Source organism: Haemorhous mexicanus, chromosome 12, assembly GCF_027477595.1.
Source record: "Haemorhous mexicanus isolate bHaeMex1 chromosome 12, bHaeMex1.pri, whole genome shotgun sequence".
Classification (NCBI taxonomy): domain Eukaryota; kingdom Metazoa; phylum Chordata; class Aves; order Passeriformes; family Fringillidae; genus Haemorhous; species Haemorhous mexicanus.
In genome coordinates, this window is record NC_082352.1 from 13,840,480 (window position 1) to 13,862,984 (window position 22,505).

A 22,505-nucleotide genomic window follows, 5' to 3' on the forward strand; every position below is an offset into this window, starting at 1 on the left:
AAGAACAATTTCAACAGTATAAAAATATCCACTCTGGGGAAAAATGATTACTTTATACTTCTATTGAGCTGTCATGGAGTAACCAGAAGCCTGGAGGCTCAAAGTGCTGTTTGAGAAAGTACAGCTTTTCATTTTACAGGGAGTCTGTGCCCCTGCTAATTTATGGGCAAGGCATGGCTGTAGTCAGACCTCTATAGGATTTAGATGGTGAAAGATGAGTAGGGAAAATTTTATCTCCACTTCTGTCTCGTGCACCTAAAGCCAATATTGTTCCATCTCACTGGGTTTTGTTAAACAAACCATCTACAAGGATCAGATTTATTTAGCCATTATTGAATTACTCCAGCTCCTGTAAAATACGAGGTTAAAGCACACTAAAAGGTGATTTTGTAAATAAAGCCCATTCTGTTTCTCTTGTATAAACAGAGCTTAGTGTCACAGATTCATACTTTTGTAGGCTGCAGTTGTCTCACTACTGAAGTTCACCAAATAAGGTCTCAAAACAGAGAGTGTTTAGCTTTCCAGGTGCTGAGTGAGATCACCAAGTGGTCAGATTAACTTTTTTTTGTCTAAATCCTGCCTGATAGCAAAGCTTTTCTGAAACTTAGAGCTCTCTGTATTTGCAGTTATTTTCATCTATCAATATGCTATTGATTCTACTTCTTACCAGTTCCCAAGGCCATAAATAGGAATTGATAATCTGGAAATATGTGATTGTCCCCTGTACAAGAAGAGACAGTTTTGCTCATTAGGATTTTTTGGGTATTAATTCTGAAGTAGTTACTTTAACAATGCAGTCAAATTTATGTTTTAAAGTAATGTCCTTGCAGATCAGAACTGACATTGGTTGCTGTTACTTAGTTTGCATAACCATGATATTTTTAGAGGCATTCGTGGCATTGGCCCCTCTAAAATACAACAGAAACTGTCAGTCTGCTTCTATTTCCACTGAAATAAAAATAATTGAAGAAAGTTTATGGAGTCCAGATTTTCAGATGAGTCTTCATGCTCTCCAGTGAAGTACAACTAAATGCCCTTGTAAAAAGTTCCCACATGATTTGTATTTGATTAGTTAGCTGATGTTCACAGGCTGGTACTGGTGCACTTACAGAATGCACAGAGCTTTGGAGGTGTATTTCAGAATTTGGAGCTGTACTGGTGAAGTTTTCTGGGTTTGGGTCAGGCCTCCAGGGAGCAATTAGTAGAGCTGGTGTGTAAACACAGCATTCATTGTTGGAGTGCAGTTTGTATGTGTGAAGTAAAGAATAAACCTCTCGTGGGCTTGAGAGATGTGATGTGTCCCTTCTGCATTTATGACTCTGCATGTAAGGTTTGAGCAAGTATAATCTCTTGTGTCAGGGTAGAATCAGTGTTGCTGGCAGGAATATGAAAGATGACTGTTTTCTGCAATAATGCATTCAGCTTCAATTTTTCATCTATTTTGGAAGTAAAAAGGGACAGAACTGACATGTTTTTATTGCTTTTCAATGGGTTATAATTGTAAAGATCTTTTTTTAACCTGTGTTTCCACACATTAACATAATTGAATTTATATATTTTTTATTAAGTTTAAAACATAACCCAATTTATTTAGGTAGCAGAAGGTGTGGGGGTATGGTTTTTGGCCTAGGAATATGATCTGGGACTACCAAATTCAGATGATTTGCTTTTGGAAATGAGAATCTGCTGCCATGGCCCACTTAACTGTAAAGCTCAGAGCAAGTATTTCAGGGTGATCACAAACAACTTTTCAGCACTTTGAAAGAAAAGCTCCCATTTGGGGTGAGGAGGTACACAGGGCACCAGGCCAGCCCGGTTTCTCTGCAGCTGCAGCCAATCTTTTGTCAGATAAAGGAGGTGACTCCCACTCCCACTGTCCTTTGAGTAACCACAGGTACCTTGGGCACTGCTGATGCAGCTCCAGCACTGTGACCAATGGGCTCCAGCCCTAGTTCAGCTCCCTTCACCTGTGCTTAATAACAGCACCAAATCTCCTTCAGTCTACAGCTTTGGAGACATTCAGACAGAGGCATCACTGAGATTCCAAGCACTCCTAAAGAAAATTTAGCACCTCCTTGCTTCAAACACAGATTTCATCATCGCAAATCTACTCCCTGAATATGCCAGAGGCTTGAGCAGCTCCCTGGACTTGTGGGGGTGCTTTGGGGTTTTTTTACTGCAGACATGTGCTTAACTGCTGACATCTCTGCTATTCAGGGAGACTTGTAAATTCACACTTCTTAGTATTTTCTCTTTTACAGGTTAACTCAATTAAGTTAGACATCTTGTTTATACTGATTCGTGCCTGTTGGCTGCCCATGGACAAAGAGACAAGGTGCAGAGCAGCCTGGCAGGGTTTGATGACCTTCTTTTCAAAGGAGGGAGAGAGTTTAGGCAGAAACTGGTAAATGGATGTTACAATGGCAAGTCTGCAAAAACATTGTCCTCCTTCCCTTCTCCTCCTGCCAAATCCTTAGTCTGCTTTATTCATCAGTACCAGTGATTCACCACATTCAGCTTCTCATACCAAAGAGGATCCATGTTTTCCCTAAGTTTTTACAAAGATTTTCCTAAGCTGTAAATTGTTATTGATTTAAGTGGAAGTTAAGGTGAGCCAGTAAGTTCTGCTTAAATTCCCTTAGCCTGCATTGTGAACTCCTTCATGGACTGAGTCCCAACCAGGATGAAAGGATTTCAGTTAGAACATCAGGCTGTGAAGTGATCACAGGGGAACAAGGAAACATCTTCATTAGAGCCACTGATCCCTTGAGATGGCTGCATCTCTCTAATTACAGCCATGTAATCAAGCATGGAAAGCAGTTCATGTGGTTTTGGCCTTTTGGAGTGGGCTTTTTCCAGAAGGTTAGTTAGCTGTTGAACTAGACTCCAATTAAAAGCATGTATAAGAATAATCAGGGGAACAACACTGAATAAAGGAAGAATTTTATGAAGTGTGTCTGGGAGGAAAACCAGATGAGAACAATGAGGAAAGCAAAAATTATGTTGTGGTTTGTCTAATAAGCCTCAATGACGTGAGAGCCTGAGTGAGAATTCCCTCAGTTTCCTCAGATCTTCATTTCACCTGTGCTCAGTTACAAACACAAATTTTTGTGGTTTCACATGGTCTAGTGGGATCAGTTTTGTAAGACTGTTTTTTCTTTGATTGAAATTACAATGACAAGAAGGAAATCAAGGTAAAACCACAGCCTAAATAAACTGCTTTTCTAGAATTCATTTTTAGATAAATATTGCTAAAATCTTCACTGGGAACCAACTGTCAGGATTCAAGAAACACTAGTTTTAATGAATATATGTAAATTATGATGTGAAGTTATCCATAGGGTAATTTTCCAAATCAGTTAGCCACTTCAGCAGTTTTATTCTGTTTTTAAATAAATAACTGTTGTGCCAGTGATTTACTCATAGTTTTAAAGACACAGTTTACTGTAATTTTACCGTATATAGGTGATATCATTATCATTTTTGAAGAAAGTTTAGTTGTCTGAATTTGAAAGTGTATTTTAGTTTCTAAGCAAAAGGAAGTTGAAACTTTTCTGACCATTTCTAGACTGTTCTCATAACATGATTATTCTAAGATTTGTTATTTTTCTTCTGTTTCTCCTATCACTTGTTGACTTGTATTGTCCTTTATTTAGTTTGCAAGCAATGCTGGAGCTAGAAACATCTATTTTGATCTATGATGTCTCCACCATACTTCTGGGCATAATTATGATCATAAAAATCTTTGAAACCTTTCTGCCTGATGCCGTGTTATCACTAAAGTTGAGATGTTCTATACTGCCACCATAAAAAAAATTAAATAAAGTCTATTTTTAGCCTTCAAACACTCACAGAGTAATAAAAACCACCAAACAACACTGCCATTTACGTCTTTGTAGCATACAAAAATATCTGTTTCATTGCAATATCTTAAATTCTCCCTTAATCTCCCAAACCCCCATGAATAAAGCATTGGATTACCAAGTAATACCCTTCATCACAAGGAATTAGGCACTTTAGCTTTAGGCTCCATCTAAACCGTTGCATTAGGAGAGATGTGACTGACGTCATGTTTTCCAAGTTCCTGTTGGCTCACATGGTGCCTTCCCTCACCCCTTAAGATCTTGTTGAGATAAAATCTGTCTCTCATGACCCTCTTAATTCTCTTTTTTGGGGTGGCTTTGAGGCACTAGCATGCATAGGATTTTCTAGTAAGGAGTAGGAAACTTAGTTCCTGTTTGTGTGTGTGCCAGTGAGTCTGTGACAGAGCCTTGGCAAGTTCTGTGATTGCTTTCATCTGGAAGTTTAGTAAGTCAGGATAATCATTTCCTTGCAAGAAGAGGGTTTTTAATTAGGACCTTGACTTGTCTGTGTCTTCCGTCTGCAATATGCAAAACTTTAAAGGACATCCAGCTCTTCCCTTTATACCCTCTTCCCTTTTTTCCAATTATATTTTAAAGCTTGCTGTGGTACCAGGGTTTTTGTGCTTCTGTGTCATGAGTTGTGGAAATTCTATTAGAATTCATGGAATAAAATGCATGGAATACAAGTGTGTACTCAAATCCTTATTGCCTCCTCACTTCAGTAGGCTGGTAGTGAGAAATGCAGCTGGCACCTGGTCAAAAACCGTGCTGATTTTGAAAGATACTCTCCCTTTTTAAGGCAGAGGAAGTGTAGGAGTCACCAATGTGGCCTTGAACCATCATACAGCCTTTAATGTTTACAGAGAATCACGTTCTTGCTGAAAGTTGTTAAAGCAAGCCTCAGTCCAAACCAATCTGCTTGGGCTGTGCAATCTTATCCCATGGAAAGATTTGTGATTGCATTAATTTTTCTTTCATTTTTACAAATACACAATAGTATGTTGGATCTGCAGTAAGCATGAATTTTCGTTTACACAGTATGTCTCCACAATCTGGATAATGGCTTTTGTGAAGCTGTTTCAGTTGGGTGTTTCATGGTTTGCTGGACAGTTTTATCTTGTAGATTTATCTTGTAGATTATCGATACTGCAGTCCATATTAGAACTGGCAACAGTTGTATTGAATTGATTTTTTTTTTTTTTTTTTTTTTTTTTACTTCAGCACATCCCCAAGCAGGCATTGACTGCTCTATCTACAAAACTGTCCCTTGGTTTCATGGTCCCCAGGGAGTTGTAACATCCTGTCATCATATGCTCAAGGAAACACCTATTGAAGACCTAATTAGGCAATTTTTTTATGGATCCATTGAGTTTTGCATTTTCTTTTGGTCCGTTATTTTAAAATAGTAAAAGTCAAATTGACCTTATATTCTGCAACACTGCTACACCTTTCACCAGGAAGGCTGTCAGCCTGAAAGTTGGAATATAAGGCTTGCAGTCTGTCCTCACTTCACAGATCCCAAACACAACGTTCTGTTTACCCTTGGCACTGCTGTAAACAGGAATCTTTCTGGTCTGCTGAGTGATTATGTAAATAGGGCTTTAATAAAGCATTTTAGAACAGAATAACTTCTTTAGAGATTTTTCTTTTCTAATGGTAATTACATAATTGGATAGGTTTTAGGTTATTTTTTTCCTATCTGACGTGTAGATGCCAGAGTCACTTTTGAGCATTTTTACTAAAGAATCCAAAAATCATCCAGAAAAACAAATCTGCCAGGCTCCCCCCTATTATCAACATCCCAAAATGCCTTTGGCACTGAGTAAATGCCAAGCATTTGTTATTTGGCACTTGACTTGTCCCTTATTTCTTTGAACTCAAACATGTTGCATAAGATTGGTGAAGTAATGCTGAGCTAATAATTGAAACAAAACAAAAAACTCCCAAATCCTCCCTTGATCCTACCTTTCCAATTTCCATCTAAATACACTGTATGTAATAAGTCTTTAATTGTTGTGAGAAAAACTCAATCTGCTTTAAACTTCCAATAAGTGTTACTTAAACTTCCAATATGTTTTGTTTTTTGTTTCTGCAGGTTTCTGTTTTGCCTCTGGAGAATTTCATTATGGCAGCCCCCAGTGAACAATGACATCCTTTGACAAATACAGATGCCAAAAAGCCAGACGAAAACAGTGGCCTTGTTTCATTTTTACTCCAACACAGTGAAATGGTGCTCTTAAAGTTTTGTTATTGAATCTCACTGGGAAAAAACCCAACAATCTCCTGACCAGATCTTTTTTCCCCATCCCTCTCCCAGTGTTCTTATGGATGTTTGACACAGTGACATCATGTAGTAGGCCCTGAAGTGTTGTCATAACTGAGTTGCAATGGTTTTATACACTTCTCCATTTCCCAACAGCTTTCTGTCAGTTCTGCATTCTTTTTCCTGGGGCCTGATTTTCCCATGTTACTGGCTAGCAGACAGGCTCGTGGGCTCTTTTGTTCCAACCACCTATGAAAAACGTCAAAGAGCAGATGACCCATGCTATTTTCACGCACTCTGCATCATTATTACCACTCCCATCTACCTGGCACTCTTGGTGGCCTCTCTTCCTTTCGCTCTGATTGGCTTCTTGCTCTGGTCCCCGCTGCAGTCAGCCAGAAGGCCCTATATCTACTCCAGGCTGAAAGACAAGAACCACGCCAATGGAGCCACACTGCTCACTGAATGGAAGGCAGCAGGGAGTGGGAAAAGCTTCTGCTTCGGCAGTGCCAATGTTTGCCTGCTGCCCGATTCCCTGGCAAGATTTAATAACGTTTTCAACACGCAGGCCAGGGCTAAGGAGATTGGCCGGAGGATCCGAAATGGAGCAAGCAGGCCACAGATTAAAATATACATAGATTCTCCTACCAACACATCCATCAGTGCAGCGAGTTTCAGCAGCCTGGTCTCCCCCCAGGCTGGAGATAACCGCACTGTTAATGCTGGCATCAAAAGGACAACATCAATGGAGTACAAAGGAGACAACTGTGGCTCAAACAACGGCGAGGAGAGCAGAGAAGATAAAGGTGGAAGTGGAGAGCCACACGAGGGAGAAGAAAACACTTGCATTGTCCGTATCAATGGAGAGGAGAATGGCCACATGTCAGACACAGAAGCAGACCCCGTCAACGGCCACGCTCGTGCCAGTGGCCCAGCAGAGCCCTCACCGGAAGGTGATGCAGAGGTGTCAAAAACACCAAACCACAAACAGAAGGAAGGAGATTCTGGGAGTTTAGACAGCTGCTCTGCCTCACGAGAGTCCCTAGTCAAAGTCCGTGTTGGAGATGGTACAGTGGACCAAAGCACTGTCAACAACAAGCTCCTCTACAAAGCTTCAATCATGAAGAAGACTTCAGTGCGGAAAAAGAAACACACAGATGAGACCTTTGATCATGAGATCTCTGCTTTCTTCCCTGCCAACCTGGACTTCCTGTGCTTGCAGGAAGTGTTTGACAAAAGAGCTGCGGAGAAATTGAAAGAGCAGCTCCATCACTATTTTGAATACATCGTCTATGATGTTGGGGTCTACAGCTGCCACAGCTGCTGTAGCTTTAAGTTTGTGAACAGTGGTCTACTTTTTGCCAGCCGCTATCCTGTTATGGATGCTGCCTATCACTGTTACCCCAATGGAAGAGGAATGGATTCCTTGGCTTCCAAGGGAGCCTTGTTTCTCAAGGTAAGAGCCTTTTTGAAGCTGTATGTATTGACTCTGTATATGTGGCAAGTTATAAAGTTACATTATTTCCACATTTCTTTAGACCACAACAGAGGCAACATTAGGATTTAGATTTCCTGATATAACCTAATGGGTTATAGATATAATCTTTATGGGATTTGTAGCCTGAATACTGTGTTAAAATGAAGGATGTGTCTGAAACAATGAGGGACTTTTGGAGGTAGAACTCAAGTATAATTTCAAGACTCAAAATTTGAAGTGATTTTCACGATATTTTAATCTCTTTCTTTACAGAAATCTCTGTAAGAAAATGCATAAATTCTAAGCCTCATAACATGAGTACAGTACAATGAGCATCACTGTTGGAAACCAGCTTGTGCTCATTGTGTGTTTGTCTGGCAATCAAAAGACAATCAAATGTCTAAATGTCAGTATAATAAAACTGAAAGAATTGCAGTGAAAGGTATGGCTACTCTGCTCTTTTGCTTGCTAAAGAATTAGTAAGGAGAGATATGAAGAAGAATAAACAAGACAAACATGCCTGGGACATTGGGGAGCGCAGAGCTTTTTTGCGCTGTTAACACAGTTTACACAAATTAACTAATGGTAGAGAGAACAGGAAGCCTGGGGTTGTATGTCTGTAAATCATGAAAAGCAGAAAGTCTGCATTTGCTTTTCCAAGACCTAGTGGCTGTTCAGGCTTAACTCTTGGGAGTATCCAGCTGTGCTGTTTCTAACCTGGAAAGTGGGCTTTTCTAATTTGTGATTAATCAAGAATAAAAAATTTTTGCCCGAGATCCAAGTCCGTAGATCCTAACCTAGAAAGATCTGAAAATGTCCAAAATACTGAATTTCAGATTTTGTGATTTAGTCACAGTTTGGAATGGATTTCACTAACTAAATCCTGAACTTCTTTTCTAACATTGGCAAAGTACATCAGATGCTCAAATTATATGTATTTTCTAGTCACAAATCCTCAACAAAAGCTATTAACAGCCATTAAGAATATGGATTGTGAATAAGGATCAGTGGGAGGCTTTGTAGTTTTTAACCAAAGCAAAATCTTTTGGTACTTTGAGTTGTGTAAGAAACCCCCCAAATATTAGAATTTTGGTTCTGAAAATAGTTCAGTATTTCATGTACATTGACATAAACAAAAGCCAATCCCTATCTGAATACAGGTTTCCAAAAACTGGGTCTAAGCTCTCTATGTTGCACTCTTGTGTGTTAATAAACAGCAACAATTTATTTTTTTCATCACAAATTGCTGCAAGCAAAAAATAAACATAGATCTTGGGCAGTATAAATATTTCTGGGGTCACAAAGACTACCCTTGAACATATGCTTATATTGGGGATTAAGAGATTAAAACCAATCTGTAACTGCCCATTGCTGAGTCATTGATTTGCCACCCTGCTAGGCAGGCTGCAATGTCTCCATTTCTCTTGCAGAAAATTAAGCCTCTTTTCAAGATTCCACTGGGAAGATGAACTTAATTATGGAACCAAGTTGTTAAATAATGTTACAGTTGAGCAGGGAATAGAGGCCAATTATTATAAAGTTCCAAAGATGACTCCATTCTTTTGAATATAATAGAGTTCTGCCCAGCCATAGGAGCCATGTTTTTCCTCCTGTGTCATTCTGATATACTTTTTTGCATGCCTAAAATATCTTTCATTCTAAGTCTATCTTAACATGAATTTACTTTCTCTCTTTAATTGTATATTAAATAACCAATTGTGCACATTTAATTTCTTTGATGCCAGCACCAACATAGAGTAGGAATAATCATTTCATATTGTCTTTGAAATAAAGTCGTTTTAGAGGCTGTTTTTCTTGATGTGGTGCTTAGTCAGCAACTGGATGGGTGTGGACTCCAGAGACAAAAACTACATGCAGTAAGTGAAAGCCTGGTTTGTTTGTGAAGTCAGCAGGAATCAGTGCAGTAAGTTCAGAAGCCTCGAGCTGTTCCACCAGGCAGCAGGTGCTGGCAGAGGGTACCAGAGCTCTGGGTGGCAGGTGCTGTTCTGGCCAGCACTCTGCCATCCCAAGGGACAGCTCATCTCCCTGCAGCCAGGTGGGACTTTTTCTGGCCCTTACAGAATTCTGAATGCCCATAATACCAGCCAGTCCTACACAGAGTTTCTCTGGTTTCAAGGAAAGTAAGAGAGCCTTGCAGAACAGGAGTGGCCTAACTGCTTCCCTCTCCACAGGGGCATGGAGCTGAGCCTCTGTCCTGTGCAAACCCTGAGTTTTTAAGTTCCTGACTCCTGTGTAATGCAGTGTTCCCATTTCTGAAGTAGAAAAGGCATCAGCTGAGGTTTGTTTTGGAAAGATACTTGTGAAGACTGTTCCCCTTGCACAGCTTCCATCTCTGAGTAAAGGAGCAGTTGCTCTCTGTGTTGGTTAGAAGCCAAAAGTTGTGCAAAGCAATTGAGGGGAGAAGGCTCATATGTTTGAAAATATGGATAAAGCCAGTTACTGTTTCCACTCATGGAGAGAATGAAGCCTTTCTTCCAATTATTCTGAACCTTAAGAAACACCCAACATCTAATTTCAGAAAAACGTTCAGAGAAAGAGTCTGATTGTTTTTTAGTAAGTAGGATTGTCTCCTTACTACAAATAGAGCTGTTAGGGAGATAAATTAAAGGTCTCAGAACTAAATATTTAAAGAAAGTTGAAATAATTTGAAAATGACAAAACTGCTTTGGGGGACTCTGACATAAAACAGATCCCTACTGCCCTGGTACAAGTGTTTTGCACATTTTTTCATTTTAGAACGGGTTCTGTTTCCCATGAATAAGAAATTATTTTCCATTGCCTTTGTCTTCCCTGCCCTGTCTTCACTATCTAGATTGTAAAGTTCAGGTAGAGATTTGGAAGGATTTGGGAGATTTGCTTAGTCATACAAAATTATTTTACCTGAGAGACTTACAGAGCTCAAGGATTATTATTAGTAGCTGTAATAACAATCAGCTCTTACCCACTGCTTTTCATTGCTATGTCTCAGAGTGCTTAATGAAGAAAGGTCAATATCTGCTTCATAGAAGGAGAAACTAAAGTACAGGAAGGTAAAGTGATTTGATTGTGGCTTAACACCTAGGGTGTCACAACCAAGGAGCCAAGTTGGAAGTAAATTACAGAGGCTTTTAGCACAGTTTCATGCTACCTAACAGCTATCTGGAGACCTGTGCAAAGGAAGTCTGCTTCTGCTCTCCTCCTAAGGATGTCTGCCACAAAAGGTGCTACTGCTGGCATTTTCCTGACAGAGACCAGACTGGCTTTTCCATCTCTGGTGGCTGCTGCTTTCCAGGGCAGGATGGAGACACAAGGATGACGTAGTTGTGAGGAGCCCTTGTGTGGAGCCCATTTTCTGCAAAGAGGACTAATTTGCATTTGGCACTTGGAACTCTTCAAACTCTACCAGTGCTTTTGTCCCCAGTCTGAGGGTCTCATTGGCATGTAAGAAAAACATGAAAAAAATAGCAAATATGAAGGGGGAAAATGTCACAGCCAAGTGATAGTTTCATGTCTGAAGTGTTAAACCATTGTTCCTAGTTGCCATAAAGACTCAGAGGAGAAGTTAGCAAATACATAAATCAGCCAATCCATTTTCATACTTTGACAGTCTGGGCCCTTGGGAGACTCTGCTGAGACTCTCTGTTCCAGCATGGCATTTCACATTCATTTAAAATGCTGAAGAGAAGAGCCCTGGAGTCACTTTGTAGATTTTATAACTTCCATTGTCTCTGCTGCTGCTCAGCTGCAGACAGGTGGGAAGGGGGCCTGGCACAGCCCCTGTGCTGGTGACTGGCACTGAAAAGCTGGCTTGGACAGGTCTGTCTGGAGCATGGTGCAGATTACAGCAGTCTCAGCTCCTCTGCAGCTGCAACTTTGGCTCACACGTGATGTTAATGCACTGTAGTTTTGATGGATTTAAAGGGAATTATAAAATATACATCCTTTTCAGAAACTGGATGCTGATTTTACAAATCAATATTGTTAAATCAAGTTTAAAAGGTGTCAGTGAGTGCTTTTGTCCATATTTTTCCAGTGTAGCAATCTAATAAAAACTCACTTTTGCTGACAAATTTCATCTCTCTTATCCTAAATTGTAATATTTGTAGCAATAATGTAAATCTAAGCTAGATTGTAGATGCACAGTCAGAGTAGGGAGGTGAGTGAAAGAGGCATCATTCTCAAAATGGCTGTTGACTGAGAGAGAGGTTTTTGGAGGCTTCTTGCTCCCAATGGGACTGGGAGATACAGATGGTGTGTAGAAGGCTGTGCTTCCTACTGTTCCTAGCAGGAGACTATTCTGGGTTTTGGCATCTGCCAAAGGAATCAATTTTAGCAAAAATAAGAATTCTAAGTTATAACAGAGTAAGTGAGCAAAATGCAAAACTGCAGTCTGATGTGGGAAGTTTGAACAGTTAATAGTATTCATCAAAATCAAAAGGAAAAAGAATGTCTTGTGGATTTTGCTAGATTTCTGGAAGAAGTTGTAGTTAATTAATATTAATTCCTAAGGTTATTAACAGATTTACTTTTCAAATTCTCTGAAAATGATGGCTGTTCTCAGGGAGTACAGTAATTGTGCAGAGAACATGTTATTATTCATTGCTTAAAGGAAACCTAGCAACCTTTGCTCTGAGTGCAAAGCTCAACTTGTTTTTCAAAGAGCTGACATGGTGGTAACAGATGGTTGAAGGAGCAGCAGCTCTGATTGCAAAACTGTTTCGAAGCACAATTTTTACTGTTTTCTCCTCTCAAGGAGCCTGCTTTGTGTGAGAAAATGAGGGTTCCCTAAATTCACCTCTGTGAGTCTCCTTTTTGATATTTCTGATGCAGATGCATTTCACCTGGGTAATTTAAGCTGCCTTTGCTGTCCAAGCCAGCCCATGTGAGCTGTGCCTGGAGTGCAGGGGCAGCTGCTGCAATTCCACACTGGGTTGAGGGGAACATTTTGGACCTCAGGATTGCACAGAAAAGGGGAATGGCTCCTTTCTGCCCCCAGCCAAAGAACATCTAGTTTCCAGTGCATAGATTTTCTTGTCCTTGATCAGTTGGCCAGTACCTACAGTTATCCCAAGATGTATAAAAGTGCTGCTCATGAATTTGTTTAGATGACTCTAAAGCTGTGCCATTTAAGGCAGGAGGGTAACCTAAACATTTTCCACATGCTGAGTTTCTGCTGTAAAATGTTAATGCAGGAATTGGATGGAGTCCAATAAACTGAGACTTTCTTAAAAAAAGAACAAAAAATCCCGACTCTACCATAGCACTGTACCATGTTCCTTCACTTCGATGTAATTAATGTTATTAATCATGGTCCTTTTCCCTTTCATTAATGGGGATAAATAAAAACTGTTGTGCAGAATGAAATACAGATTTGAGAAAATGTGAGTCGTGGGCTTTCCTCTTCAGAAGAGGAAGAGCCCTTCATTAGTGGCACCAATTTACTGCCACTTTCCCTCATATATATGTTTAATGAAGCTTTGCCAAATAACAAATTCTCTGAGTTCATGGAACAGTAATTGTTGCACATGGCAGGTGGGAAAAAATTTAGAAATATTCTGGATTCTGAAATAATCAAGTGCAAGTGTAGGTAGAAAGAATTGCAGAGCACCACACAATTTTGAGCTGACTTCGATAACATTTTAAACTTCTTTAATATACTTAAAAACATGTTTATAATAATAAAATTATTATAATAAGAAGACATAACTAATGTGTCTTCTTTAGAAGCTGCAACATATTTCTGAAGGCAAAAGGCAGAGCTGGTAAAGGACAGAAAATAAGCTACATCTTTTTGCACCATGTCTCAGCTAACCAAAAATACACCTTTCTTGGGAGTTATGACTAATCTAAGTCATCTCTGTGGGACAGGAATGTTTGAAGTGGGAATGGGAGGAGCTGCAAGTTCTCCTTGGCATCTTCTCCTAGCAGTAACAGGAATGAGGACTGGGACAGTTTGGCTGTCCCAGTTAGGTTCTTAATGCTGCCTCTCCTGCTTGTATTGGAAATTTGCTGAAATGGGAAAAAACTCCAGGAGAGGTTGATACAATTTGGAAGATTACAGAAATGTTGTACTGGAAAGAAAACAAATTATGTTTTCCATTTCTTTCTTTTCCCTTCCTCACTGCTAACTCATTATAATTGCATTGGGTTACATAATGACATCCCCACTGCAGTGGAAGAGGGAGCACAGAGCACATCTCAGGGCACCAACCCTGCAGTGTGTGTGGAAGTGCCACTCTCTGTGCATGTGCACCTGCTTTATCCACAACAATCCTCTTGAATCTCAGGCTCTTTTTAAGGGAGCTTCCCCTGAACTCAGACAATATTGGCTACATATGGTAAGATGAATATTTCTGGGGGAGTAAGTCACTGTCACATCGACTGTAAATTCTGTTTCCGTGCCCTGCCCTCACTCTCTCTCTGAGGTGTTTTATTTTCAACACAAAGAGTTACTCAAGGCCCCTGTGTAGATGATGTTCTTTACAAATGCCATGTTCATACTTCTGCTTTTAGAGAGAGAGGGGTTTTTTCCCTCCCCAGAGCATGCAGAGGTTCTTTCAGCCTGGTTAGTTTATCTTCATAGCATGACCATCATTAGTGTGGTTCCTGCCATGACTGTGAATTCATCTCCTGGAGAGTTCTGTACTTTGGTGACTTATCCTCTTCAGAAGAGCAATGCAGGGAGCAGCACTATGGTTACATTTATTTCAGTGGCAAAATTGACACCTCCATGGTCACCTAAGTGGATGAAATGGAAGGTTTTGCTCATTTACAGCCCAAGATGAGATTAAGCTATACTGGTTGAGGCTGGAGCTAGGCTGTGGAGATCCCAATTTACCTGAAGAAGTCTCAGTGCTACAGGCAGTTTATTTACCTTTCCCAGCCCTGGCTTTGTTGGCCACATGGAGATTGTGGGGTAAAAGACTTTGTGAAGAACTTTTTCCATGAGTATGCCAAAACTTTAGCTCTCATCTGGTATGCATACCAGGATTTGCTTCCCCTGAAGGGAGAGGCAACCACATGTGCTTGGACTTGTATGTTAATAACTCCTTTGTTTTGGAGGGTACACATTTAAGAAACTATTTTATTTTTGAATGGCTCCCTCCTGGCAAAGTGAAGCTTCTAGAAAATGTCACTAAAGATTAAGTTCTCCTCATAACAAATGTTTTGCTTTTGTGTACAGTATTTGAAACTCTAGATTGGGTCTTTAATCAAGTGAGATTTCTCATGCACAATTCAAATTTTTAATCATTAAAGAGCATTTTCTTCAGAGCACTTGATGATTTGCTAACACAGCAATGACCTGTCTGAAGCTGTTTTTCAAGGTAGTAAAGAAATGCCCCAGTACTGAAGTAGCATTCTCATGGGTTTTGTTTAAGTATCTGTTGATGCTTTTCTTGACATCTATCATCCAGATGTGACAGAATTGTTTTGCACTGCTGGAACAGATGTGTGTAAATATAAACTCTTAAGAGACAAGGTATTTGTCAAGTTTGCAGCTTTGTATACTTACTGTGCCAGCATATGGGAAACATGAGATGTGCAAAATTTTCCAGGTAGCCCAAGAAATTCCCATGATAGCAAGCAGTGTGATTAAATTTCAAGTTATTTTCCCTTTCTGTAGCTCTAAAATTTCAGTTCTTGCTACTCATTAGGTTTTTTTCCTGTCAACAGGAATCTTTCTGCCATGACCTTGTTGCCTTGATTTCTTTCATGAGCCATTTCTTACCTGATACCACTCTCAGTGGAGGACAGACCACTCCTCAGTCATGTAGAACAAACTTTTGCAAAACAATTCTAGGAATAGTCCCAGTCTTGCACAGTGCAGTCCCAGTGTGGTGTCTCCAACAGATTGTAGTAATGTGCTGTGGCATTGAGATGAAATCTTTTAATAAAATGTACTTGATGTCAAGTACTTTTGTAGTGCAGCCAGTACTTGGAAAACAAAAATTCAGAGCGGTCAGTTTTGCACTTTCTTATTTCATTTGCTGGTAGGAGGCAAATGTAAACATGCAGCAGAAGAAAATGGCATTTTGGATTCCAAACACACCCTTAGCAGGATTTACCCCTTAAGGGAAAAGTCTCTTTCCTGTCTGTAATGAGATTTTTATGGCCCCCTCCCAAGAGCAAACAAAATGTAATGGTCAGTGGAGTAATAGGGATCTGAATCCACTTTTAACTTCTCAATGTTTGACTAATTTGATTATTCCAAATTTAGTGAGAATTGGAATAAAGTTTGCATATTTCAGCATAATTGTGAAAAAGGCTAATTTTTAATGTGCAAATTATAGAACTGGACATTTTATTAAACCACAAATAGGTTCAGTCAGTTTTAATTTTACTCTAGAGTTTAACAGGTTATCACATACCTTTTTCCTCCTGTGATCATTAAAAAATAAATATTTTAAAACATTGGGACCTTATATTTAGATATTTTCTCCCTGTACATTTCCATTCACAAAGAGGAATGGTTCGTGGCACAATCAAGACTGTATGATGATTTTTAGAAAGCAGTGCCTGGAGTAGGTCCCTGCAGAAGGGTGATTCAATAAATGTCTTCTTGACACACAGCTACCAATGTAGAGCAGCTGAGGTGAGCTTAAGTCAGGCTTATGGTGACAGAGCCACTCTGGCTTATTTATTTACATCTATTTCCTTTGTAAATGTGACTGTAGATGTTTTTTCTGTGTTAAGCAGCTAAAATTATATTTGTGAAGTGCTGATTTGGTGTGGTGGAAGCAGAGCCCTCCTGCCAAGGTCCACGTTGGAGGCTGAGCTGGAGACTCAGCCTTGTCCTCCTGCCACGTCAGCAGCATCCAGCACAGCCTGGAAAATGCAACATCTGAAATAGCTCCTTGGCCACACAAAAGAATGCTTTCATGTAGAATTATAGGGCATGTAATATTTCAGAGGTCAAGTAGGTTTCCTGTCTGCACAACCCACAGTCCTTGTCCATCTGTGAAATACCAAATTAGTCTGAATAAACAGACTTTTCTTACTATTTTCCTTCAGATTTAATACAGTAATGCCTCTACTGTAGCTGGGAACTGACTAGGAAGATGCAAAGGTATTTTATTTACTCCTCTAGTAGTTGTCACAAATATTTGCCTCCATTATGATTATATACCAAATATACTCAGTTTAGTGGTTGCCATCAGTACTCCCTCTCAAAAGAAACTGCAAGCCCCTAAAAGTCAAAAAAGCTGGAGGAAATGTGAAATCTGGGAGACAAGCTGCTTTGGATGTACTTCCATGCTGGAATTTTCCAAGGGAATTCTAATTATGATAATATCTTTAGCTCTTGTTTTTGAGCTTTATTTTTTAATCAGAGAATGTTTATGAAAACCCCTCTCCTCTGCCCCTGGGACTGTGTGTTCCAGCAGAGCCCTGGGGCACCTTCCCTGTGGGCATTTACTGTGCTCAGCCCCTCCACAGAGCACAGCCAGGCTTCATCCTGGGCCATTTCTTACAATTCTTTGAGAGCAAAAGATCCTGAGTCCATCTGAGCACAGATGAGCCCACTGAACAGCACACATTTATTCATGATTCGTGGAAATCAGTATGGTCCTATGCACAAGTTGGTTGAGGAGTACAGGGCCTTGTCAGGCACTCCACCAAGGCTGCACAGGAAATTCTAAAGCCAGTTTGAGCTGACTCTTTTTCTCAGTTGGGCTATAATTTATGTTTGGATGTTCAGCTTTTACAATTAAATCTTTTCTGGTTTTTGAATAGAAACACTGGCATGATTCCATCTGCTTTGGTCAATAAGGGGATCATAAGGAGCACATTCCTGCTCTAAGGCAAAACTCTTTATGTGCAGTGTTCTCCTTCCAGAGTGGTGACATTGAAAGGTGTGTGACATCCACACTTGTCCTCTACTGCAAGAAACACTGCACATTTGCAAACAAGTGGAGTTTATAGTTTAGGGGTTTTTTTAATAGCATTGAAGAGAAACCCAGATTTTGAGTTACAAAGTTTGGAAGAGATGGTTCATTCACATGCCTGTCCTAGACAGCACAGGAAATGAACTGTTTTCCACTTTTCTACTGGAATGGCTTATGTTGCATAAAAAAGTTGGAGAGAAAGCTCCTTATGGTTCAGCAGTGACCCTGAGATGTCCAGGCAGGAGGGAGAGGTGTGTGCAGTGCAGCTCCTGCAGCAGTCCCTGACAGCCATCCAGCACAGCTGCCCATCCTCAGGCTGCTGCACTCTTGGGAGCTCAGGAGAATCTCCTCCTCTGGGGGTGGAAGCAGCAGTGATTGCCTGTGTTTGCTTTGGCTCCCTCTGCCTCCCTGGAGCAGGTTAGCTGAGTGGGAACAGCAATAAGAACAGCATCAATATCCATTTGTAAAACTGTCTGAAAAAGGACTGAACAGACTGAGGACAGAATAATGCCAGTTGTTTATTACCTACTCCCCTGGCTGGCACAAACCCTCAAAGTTAACAAGGCATTGTTAAGTACAAATGACTTCTAAATTCACTTACTGCAAAGCTGCCTTTTCAGTTATAAAATATATCAGCTGGTTCTTGAATAGCTGAAAAACAAGAAAACCAACCAAGCTGACAAAATTGTGTCCACATGAAATGAAGCTCTGCTTGTTATTTAGAGGTGTCAGATAAAATTTGAGCCTAGCCTTGTGAAGTAGAGTCGTTTGTGGTGGTGTTTTCTGAGCTCTGGGTACAACTTTCCTCTGTGGGCATTTTCTTTAATTCATGCAGTGCTGCCACAGAAACTGTTAACAAGAAAACCATAGACTCAAACTAGTTTCTTGCCACAACACAAAACTTGTCCATTTTTCATTTGGAATTTTGATTTGCAGCCAAGTCCTGAACTGCCAAATTTACCAATAGAGTTGAAATCCTAAACCAGAAGTTGATTAAAAAAAAATCAGAAATTTATTCTAAACCAGAAATTTATTTTAATTTGCTTGTGTGTCTACCTGCAAGTACATTTTAAAGGATTGTAGCTTAAGCTATAGATGAGGAATTATATTACATTCCAGTTTCCCTGGAAGCTCTTCCTCTTCTGTGTGTAAGAACAGGGTCCCATACTGTGTTTTTTGTCTGCTTGACAGGCATGGGGGCTGCTGCTGTGAGCTGAAGGCTGCAAACACTGCTGAGCCACACCAAGGCCCCCAACACCTTTGCAGAAGAATGTAAAAAATCCATCAAAATCCAAAACTTACTGTGGAATGGAGAAAACATGATCAAACTCAATATCTGTTTAATATTTCATCCTTTTTCCTGGCATTTTTCCTTTTGCGTTCTAGTCATACACAGGCAGCAAGAACCAGGCTGCTGGTAATACTGGTTTATAAGGCACTTGAGTGGTGGGCCTGAACTGTACATGGGAATGAGAGCTGGGCCAGGGAGCCAGTGGGACAGCAAAAACAGGAGAAAGGAACATTTTTTATGTGTGCAGATCAAAATCAAAACAATGAACATGGTGATGTGCAAAGGGTCAGTGTGCTGGCCACAAGCCCCAGTAAGATCAGGGAGCCTCAGTGTGTGTCTCTGGCAGTTTTTTCTGGTTTCAAATTGGAACTGGCTGGAAAGAATGGTAAAAAAGGCTGCACAGATGGGCTTGGAAGTAGAGTTGTATGAGCTCTTCCATTAATCACCTTTTTATTTCTTCCCTTCCAGGTGCAAGTGGGAAGTACACCTCAGGACCAAAGAATTGTGGGATACATTTCCTGCACTCACTTGCAAGCTATTGCAGGTACTGTCCTAAGATTCAGATCTTTGTTTGTCACTGTTTCCAGGGGTGGTAATTTTATGCACAAGAGCAATAGTGCAAAGAAGGGTAGACAGGTATCCCCAACCCTTCACATCTTCAGTCTCAGTGTAATTATTATGGGGCACAAACAAAAACTACCCCTTCGTAATTCTCTTTGCTCCATCTTAACCAAATACCGGTATTTTAGAAATACATTACTATCATTGTTACTCAACAGCATTTAACAACCCATACCGTGACTATCAGCATATAAACAAAATTTTATTTGTACATAACTGGGGATAATCAGAAGTTACATGAGACAGTAATTTTAGCTGCTGATTTCTGGTGGAAAAAGCCAAAATTCTCTGGCTTTTGACCTGCAAATTTCATCCATAAATGACCAGAAAGTTAATATACTCCTGGTATATTCTTGGAAAATTCTCCTGGTCATATGTTTTAAAGTTCTGAATTTAGAGTAGGTGTAGTTATAAAAACCAAATCTACAGACCTTTACTTGGAGTATGATCAGCATTTTATTTAGCCAGAGGGTTGGATACCCTTCCTTCATTAGACATGGCTGTGATTCTTGTGCTGCTGGCAGCAGGACAGCCCTGGCAGAGTGGCTGCTGCCAGCCCATGTGCTGGGACCTGGGCGAGCCAGGGCTGCAAACCCCTGTGTGAGCATTGGGGCTGCTGCAGCCTGCCTCAACCACACACGGACCTGCCAGCAAAACTGCCAGTCCCTCAAGTCCATTAGAGACACTGCATGGCTCTAAAAAAGATTAATGAATATTTCAGCTACTTTTTAACAATGTAACATCCTTCTCTACTTTTCTTTTTTTAACTTACGGTAATGTACTGTGAGATTGCTGAGATTTATTGCTGTTCCAGTTTAGTTTAGTTTTTTGGTTTTGTTTCTAGTTTTCAGTCCTGTTCCTTTCTACTACCTAGTTCTGTATTCTCAGTTAGTACTTGTTAACCACATTATGAAATCCCTAAAATATTAAAGAGGAAGAGGGGGGAGGGAAGAAGAAAGGGGAAGTAATGTTCTCTATTCGAAGTCAATCTAAAGCTTGTTCAAGGGTAAAACACAACCTTTTATTTTCCTGCTTTGTATTTTTAGGCTTATCTGGTTCAAACTACATTCAACTAGAGCAGACAACGATTTAAGAGTCTGTCCCTAGATATATTTATTTATGTAGTGAAATGGAAAACTAAAGTTCGTAAGTTCGGCAGAGCTGTGCTTTCTGATTTGCATCATTTGATTCGTAACATTCATGCATTAAACAAATTATCCAAAACCCCAGTTTAATGATGTAAAGATGTGTATCTATAAGAGCAAGCAGTGTGTAAAAGGTCAGCCATTTAAATAATCTTGTCACACATGGCTGAGTACAACCTGGTTTCCCTTCTAGGATACGTAAACTTACACTTGACAGTTCTGATACTTACATAAGTATAAAGTGAAATGATCCAACTGCTTAAGATCAGGGACCAGCTGCTAATGCTTTTCTCAAGGTATATGCTGGCTCAACTCTGTTCTGAGCAATTACTATTTGTTCAGACCTGACCCTCAACTTTTCCAAGAAACCTTAGAATTAGATGTAGCTTTTCCTCTCAGATCTCTGCCTGGTTGCTGCTATGAAGAAGCTCTTTATTTCCATTGTGGAAATAGCTGCATTTCAGTGACAAATGAAGGGATCCTTTAATGAGATTTGATGTAATTATTTTGCAGGGCTGTTAATTTTACATGGTTCTTTTATGTCTGTTGATTAGTCAGTGATTAATGTTCTGGCCAGGTTTTGCTGCCTTGAATCCACCCACATCCTGAGTGCCGTTGTGTCACGGCTCTCAGACACCCCACCAAGGCATCAGCCCCAGCTGAGGGGATGTAGCCTGCTGGATGCTATCTCAAACCTGCTCACATCCCTGTTCTGCAGTTAGTGTGAATGTAGCCATTGGCAGCCCAGCGGCTGGAACCCACACTTCTCCAGCCCCAGTTTCAGGCTCCCAAGCCTGCCCAGAGCTGAAGCAGAACTGAGAAAGCTCTCTCAGTGTTTGAAGCTGTGGTGGTGCAATCAGGAGTAGCTCCAGTGCTGAGTAGATTCAGGCAGTGATCCCACAGATGTTCCTGAAGGAGCAGAGCCTGAGTGTCCCCAGAAGGGCAGCCTGTCCTTGCCCTCCTCTCAGCTGTGCCACCCCAGCTGTTGTAGGCTGTGCTGCACTTGGCTGGGGACCTGACCCAGCTGAGAAGGAGCCCAGCAGAATAAAAGGGCACTTTGTTCCTTTGGGTTTTAGGTGGTGTGTTCTTACTTTGGTTTATTCTATTTCCTCAGTCTACCCTGGATTAAGTGTTAGAAGTACAGGGGTCTGCACGCAGTCAGGTGTGACTTAGCCTGTCTTGCAGTGAACTGAAGCCTTTGGTTTGTGACTAGGAAACAATTTTTCCTTGTGATTAGGCTTCACATCCTACACTTTGCAAGTTTTTTTTGCTCTTCTTCCGCAGGTTCCCTGCCAATATATCCCATTCTGCACTGCCTCCACTAGATTTTTTAATTTCCTGTGACTAGGCCTGTATGTGCTTTGTCCTACAACCACAGTGCTCCTTCCAATGTCTTTCAGAATAGGATAGAACAGTCAGTGTATAATTCTTGCCTAAGTTCTAACTGCAGCCAGGGTTTCACTCAAAGTGAATGGAAAGGGCAAGTATGATTATTCTACAATGAACAAAGGTGAAGTATTTATTTATGCTGGCTGAAGTTTCCCATATTACCCTTTCATCCTTCTACAGAATTTGAAGCTGAAAGGAGCTTTCAGAGAATTCAGAAATGCTGACTGCAGGAACCCGTCACGACACAATTATGTGCATTTTTCCAGGCCAGTTACTGAAGAAAAGAGTGCAGAGCAATTAGCACAAATCTGTATTCTTTGGCTAATCCCTGGTGGCAGAGAGATCACTGATTCTATCTGAACATTTAAGAAGTTGAACCTTTGCTGGGAGTTACTACCTAGTTCTCTTCTGTCACTGTCTGTTTCCCTGAGTGCTGGATGCAACTTTGGCTTCTCTCCTACTTGGGTGTCTGATGAGTTTACTTATCTTCATCTCCAAAGTTATTGATCATTGGGAGATGCTGAGACTGGGGTCTGAGTAGTACCTTTTGCATGTGGATACGTGCAGTACCT

The 22,505-nt window shown here is 40.5% G+C and overlaps 1 protein-coding gene across 1 annotated transcript in view; it reads left to right on the forward strand.

The window, feature by feature from the left end:
* Positions 1-5,960: 5,960 nt before the first annotated feature.
* Positions 5,961-22,505, forward strand: part of SMPD3 (sphingomyelin phosphodiesterase 3) — a 35,720-nt gene continuing 19,175 nt past the window's right edge. The window contains exons 1-2 of the mRNA XM_059857152.1: positions 5,961-7,582; positions 19,247-19,322. Of these exons, the coding sequence (XP_059713135.1) occupies positions 6,251-7,582; positions 19,247-19,322 (1,408 nt within the window). The 5' untranslated portion in view covers positions 5,961-6,250. The remainder of the gene's footprint in view (positions 7,583-19,246; positions 19,323-22,505) is intronic.